We start from the raw sequence: 5,929 nt of genomic DNA on the forward strand, positions 1-5,929 counted from the left end.
CATATAAATCCATAATTTCCCCTTACATGGATCAAAACCCATTTATATCAATTTCACCTTAGAAACATGGGTTAATCATAGGTACACGTAAATTCATCCTAAAAATATGTATTCCTATCAATTCATTCATAAACAATGATAACACAATCATTTGGATCAAGATTCATCAAGACCCAATAAATTAGAAGAAAACCCTAACTCAAATTGTGGAATTTCTACTTTTCAATTGAGAAATCTTTGGGGTTCCATGGATGAAAAGCCATTATACCTTACTATCAAAGCCCACAATTGCATGAGGAATGGAGACTTGACCTTGATCCTAGCTCAACTCTTTCTTCTTCTTCTTTTTCTTTAAGTTCTAGAGAGAGAATTATTTTAGAGAGGAGATTTGATCTTATTTTAGATTCTTGAGAGATTGGTTCTTAAATTGGGGAAATTTGGGGAAAAATGCTTAAATATATCTCTAGATGAAGGGAAAATCGGCATAGTATAGAATTAAATAATCTGAAAAGACATTTAAGACCACAACTAAAAAATGAAAACAACTCTCGCTGGAGCTCGCCAAAGGCCACTTGGTGACTCCCCAGGTGAGCCTTTAGCTGGCCCAAAATTATCGTAAGTCGACTCTTGGATGAAGTCAGTAAGGCGATGGGGAGGGCACTTTGATGACACACCGAACGAAACGGTGAGCTGAAAAGGCTCACTTGGGGCTTCTTACGAGGGCCTTACGGAGATTGAGGAGGCCATGATAGATGTAGTTGTGCAGACATCTTTGGCAGACACATCTTTGGCAGCTCCTAGTGGACCCTCTACTTCTGATGTGACTCCGAGAATCGATAACCATATTCTGAGTGTTACACCGAGCATTGATACCTTGACAGATGGAGCGACTGTTTAGATAGGATTTCCCTTTACCTCACTCTCTATCTTATTTTATTTACTTTTAGGCTATTTTCTTTCATTTGAGGATAATTGCTTTTGTTTTGTGGTGGGGTGAGGCCCACCTTTTGTGATTATCGTTCGGTTTAGATATTGGGTTTTGTGCTATAATTTGTGTTTTGGCACTATTTTTGTGGATGTTTGAGCTTGTGGCTCCTTGTTTTAATTCTAAATGATTTTTGGACCCTTTTGAAAATTTTGTGCCACATCTTTATTGTGTTTGAATGTAGTTGTTCTCTTGCAAATATGAGTATCAGTTTTGATAAATACCGATGACTTGAATAGTGCTCTCAATCGAACAATAATGAATGTTCGGCTACGATAAGGCCAAATGAAGTTGCATAGACGATATGTGAACTTTTTGCATCTCGTTGTGACTAGCCGGTTATCAAATGAGTCTCTTGTGATGATTATTGCGCATTAGCAAAAGTATGGAGTCTTGTTTGATATTTGGTGCCAATGACTTGTATGATGAGCTTACCGTGAACCATGTGTGATGACACCTAGAATTTTCCCCATTGGTCTGGTTGACTAAGTGATGCGATCTCTTGAAATGATCTTAGGGAACTTTGAAGAGCGTGAAACAATTTGACAGTATCCCTCTTTTGTGGCCAACCTTGTGAGTGTGTGATCTTTGCTTGAACACCCTATGAGCCTTATCCTTTTTCTTGGAAGAAACCTGATGCAAATCGTGACCTCTCTTTATCCATTACCCATAATCCTCATGATTTGTGTTTTGTTTGAATAGTCTTAAGGCCAAAAGCCTAAGTTGGGGGTGTGGTGAAAAGAGAAGGAAAATCAAGAAATGCAAAGAAGTCCTTTTTGACCCATGGTTTTGAGAAAGATGGAACCCCTCCATAATAAAAAGAGAAGAAAAGAAAAGAAAAACAAAAGGAAAAATAATGAAATTGTTTAATATAATGTTGCAAAAGAAAATGGGGTGTCCGATATTCCATGAAAAGTGAATAATAGGGTGACTTTTGAGCACGAATGATGAAGAAAAGGGAAAAAATATTGTTCGTACCACATTTCATGAGGATAGCAACCACTGAGCCTAAATGACCATACCTTTACACTCAGCCTCGTTACAAGTCTTGAAAAGACCTTTTTGATCTTGAGTTAGCTGAAACAAGTGTTGATACGAAAATAAGAGCAAACCTATGGGTGGAGTCATGCATGTGTTCATCTTTGTGAGTTTGAGTGTTGATTGTGATTCTGGAACTATAAATTATTCAACCACTGTGTGTGAATATGGAACCATCCTTTGTGTGATGGCATTTGAGTACCTTTATTCAGCTTGAACTTGCATTTGAAGCAAGTATTGTGAACTTGAGAATCTCTGATAATGGTGAGTCACAACTTGAATCTTTGAGTGCACAATTGATCCTTGCATGAGTAAGTTGAGTTTTTTTGTGTGCATTCATGATTGAGTCTTGTGTAGAACTGTTTGAGACATCCTTTTTGAATGGTAGAACTTGAGTTTTACTTGAGGACAAGCAAAAGTTTAAGTTAGGGGTGTCGATGAGTCCACAATTTAGATTCATTTAGGGCTTTATTTGGATAAATTTTGTGTCCTGAAATGCTTATTTTGTGCCAATAATTGATGTAATATCCTTGATTTCCATGTATATGGATTGAAGAACGAGGCACAGACACTATTGTGCAAAACGGAACCAAGCAGCTGAAAGAACGAAGAAAAGAAGGCCTACTGATCGCCGAGTCAATTGGGCGAGTCGCCGAATGGCCACTATCTCGCCTAAAGTTTCAGTGTGCCAAGCCCGAAGGAGAAAATAAATTTGCGAGAGAAAGCAGCAGTCGGCGTGTCGTCCAGTGGTTCCACGATGCAGTGTTCAATCGCCTAAATTTATAGAACTTGAGGATGCTGAAGGCCAAAGCAGAAAGGCGATGAACTTCGTCAAAGGGAGGCTCGCCGAGTTGATCGGCGAGCCCGACTTACTATGCCAAATGGTCCTTCACAACATATTTTTGTCAACTATAAATACATTTTCAAACAATATGTTTAGTATCAAATTTGTTTTGAACATTCATGAGAGTACTATTTGAGTTTGAACTATGAGTTTTTTAAATAACATTTCATTAGCTTTGAAATATTGAAGTTTTCCATTTTTCAGAAATTGGAAGTAAGTCTTTGAGATTCTTCAGTTTGGACCTTTGTAAAGAGGAAATCAATCTTACCCAGTTGATGGAAACACAATTTGGTAACGATTTCTATCTTTTTATGATGTATAGCTAAAACCCCAATTCTTGGGGTGTGATTATGGGTTGATTTAGCTTGTGGGTATTGCTAATTGCTAGTTTAAATGTTATTTAGAAGTGATTCCATTCAGTAATTGTGGTTTAATTTAAAGGGTTGTAGTTGCAAATGCAATTACCTTAGTGCTTTTGGCTTGCTCGAGAGAAAGGTTTTAAGACAAAGATTACTGAATTGATAGTCTCTGGGTATTGGGTTGTCATGGGTTCAGCTCGAGAGAGTGAATCCTACACCCTTTTCCACACATTCAGCTCGAGAGAGTGAATGGACTAAAGCGAAGGTTGTTCTTATTTGCTTGCTTGTTGGTATTCAAGAGAAACCAACTTGATTCGGGGTAAATTGTTTGAGAGAAAGTTCATCCCCACTAAAGTCTAGCTTAGTCACTGATTTACAACTATTTACTAACAGTTGGAATCACCCATTTGTCTATATTGGCCTATAATCCAATCACATCCCAATAACCTGTCTCATTACTTGTTAATTCATGTTATTTGTTGTTGTTGTAGCTGATAGTTAAAACGAAAAACCCCTTTATTTGATATTCATGTCACCCCTGAATTTGAATTATGTGTTTACTTGTAAATGTCTATTCCTATGGCTGCTTGGAACATATTCGTACTTTACTTTTGAATCTTAAACACATACCACTCCCTGTGGAATTCGACCCCAACTCATTTAGTTGGGTTATTATACTGACTAGCGATCATTGACATTTAGAATTGGATGAAGTATCCTTGAGACGTTAATCAGTGGCTCATAGTACTCTTTCCTTAGTAGACTTAGTTATTTTTGCTACCTATTAGGCTTATGGGGGCCGTTTGAGTTTTATTTAAATTTGCGCATGAGTGTACCTTCTTGGGTTTTGGGTCAACTTAAATTTATTTTAGCTATACTTAGATTTACTTTCGGTATGCTTGTGTGCTTTCTTGTTTATACCTGCTTTGACTTATGTGTCCCTCTAGATTCTATCCTTTCAGATAATTCTTACCTTTCCGGCTCAGTCAGCCTATGATGCCTACTAAGTACCTTTGTGCTAGTACTTATGCTATACTCTGCATCTTTCGTGATGAATGTCCTAGTACTAGCAACCGATGGTGATCGTTAGTGCCATCTTTTGCATTTTAGGGATATTGGAGATGAGGCTGAGTACTTGGCACCCTAGATCAACCTGTCTTCTTCTATACTCATGTTAGCTAGTCTTTTGCATTTTAGACGGCTTGTTGTTGTCAACTTTTGGGACGTGGATTTATTCATATTAGATAGCTTTGTACTCGGGTCATCCAGGTTCTTAGAGGGTTTCTGTTGTTTATAGTTTTCACTTTGCTTCCGTTGCTATTTTTTCTTATTGTTATTGTTATTTTCTAGTTAGTTCTACCCTGTCACCATTACTTGTGGTTTTGGGTAAGGGTTGGCTTACCTATAGGCGGATTATAGTAGGTGTCATCATGAATCGGGAAGTCGAGTCATGACATCACATTTCATGTTAAGTTTAGAATATAGTTGTTCAATTGTAATTAAATAAATATACATATCAAAGTAAATATTTTATATTTGTTAGTTTAATGTGAATACACTTAAAAAGAATTTCCCTAAAAGCAACTATTAGTCAAACTATAATTATAGTTAAAATTGTTAGTTTGACTGTCATTATGTTTGTATTCCTAAAATAACTACTAGTCAAACTTCAATATTACTACAATCCTATCCCTTCTATCCTACCCCCACTATATATAACCCTCTCTCCCTACAAGTTTTTATCAAGTAAAAGCAAGACCCCATTCTCCCATTTATAATATCTCATTGATTTTATACAATGGAAACATCGAAGAAAACAGGTATGATCAAGCGTCGATGGAATCCTGAAGAGGATGAACTATTGCAGAAGCTAGTGAAGGAACATGGAGCAGAGAACTGGTCTCTTATTGGCCAATTGATTTCAGGTCGATCTGGAAAATCGTGTAGGTTCCGGTGGTGTAATCAGCTTAATCCTCAGGTGGAGCATCAACCTTTCACTCTTGAAGAAGATAATACTATTATCAGAGCTCAAGCCAAATTAGGTAACCGATGGGCTAAGATAGCTCGTTTGTTACCAGGTCGAACAGATAATGCGATAAAAAATCATTGGAATTCCACCCTTAAACGGAAGCGCGCTTCGCTATCAGAAGTTTTGATATTGGAAAATCCTCAACATCCGTTGAAGAAATCATTGAGTATCGGGGCAGGTAAAAATCCAAGTATTCCATATATATCTGATCAGAGCAATTTAGGTTTTGATAGGTTCCCTCAGCTGTGTCTGTATCCGCACATTGCCTTATTGGGTCGAATTTCACCTCTTTCAGCATTTTCACCTGTAATACCCGATCCATTGGTATTTCTGAGTCCACCAAGTTTTGATTTAAGCAATTTGGGTTTATCTAGGTGCCCTCAGTTGAGTCTTTATCCGCCTGCTCCACTAGGTGAAATGTTTCCTGTTTTATCACTTTCACCAATATGCCTGAACCATCAACATCTCTGAGTCTATGTGTATCTGATATGAACAATTTAGGTTTATCTAGGTTACCTCAGTTGATTCTTTATCCGCCCAGTGCCCCACTAGGTGAAATTTTGACTCTTTCATCATCTGCACCAGTAATCCCTGATTCATCAATAGATCTGAGTCTCTCTTTACCTGGATTTAGGTCTACCAAGTACTTGAAACCAGTGAATCAAATCGAGCAA

The 5,929-nt window shown here is 37.6% G+C and overlaps 1 protein-coding gene across 1 annotated transcript; it reads left to right on the forward strand.

The window, feature by feature from the left end:
* Nucleotides 1-5,024: 5,024 nt before the first annotated feature.
* Nucleotides 5,025-5,726, forward strand: LOC125855835 (transcription factor MYB73-like). The gene has a single exon (XM_049535519.1). It carries the CDS (start codon nt 5,025-5,027, stop codon nt 5,724-5,726), a length of 702 nt encoding a protein of 233 aa, XP_049391476.1.
* Nucleotides 5,727-5,929: the final 203 nt, after the last annotated feature.

Source organism: Solanum stenotomum, chromosome 2 (genome assembly GCF_019186545.1).
Source record: "Solanum stenotomum isolate F172 chromosome 2, ASM1918654v1, whole genome shotgun sequence".
In the NCBI taxonomy this organism is placed as follows: domain Eukaryota; kingdom Viridiplantae; phylum Streptophyta; class Magnoliopsida; order Solanales; family Solanaceae; genus Solanum; species Solanum stenotomum.

Bases quoted from the DNA above. Each gene is read 5' to 3' on its own strand.
- LOC125855835 (XM_049535519.1), top strand. From the start codon at position 5,025: ATGGAAACATCGAAGAAAACAGGTATGATCAAGCGTCGATGGAATCCT.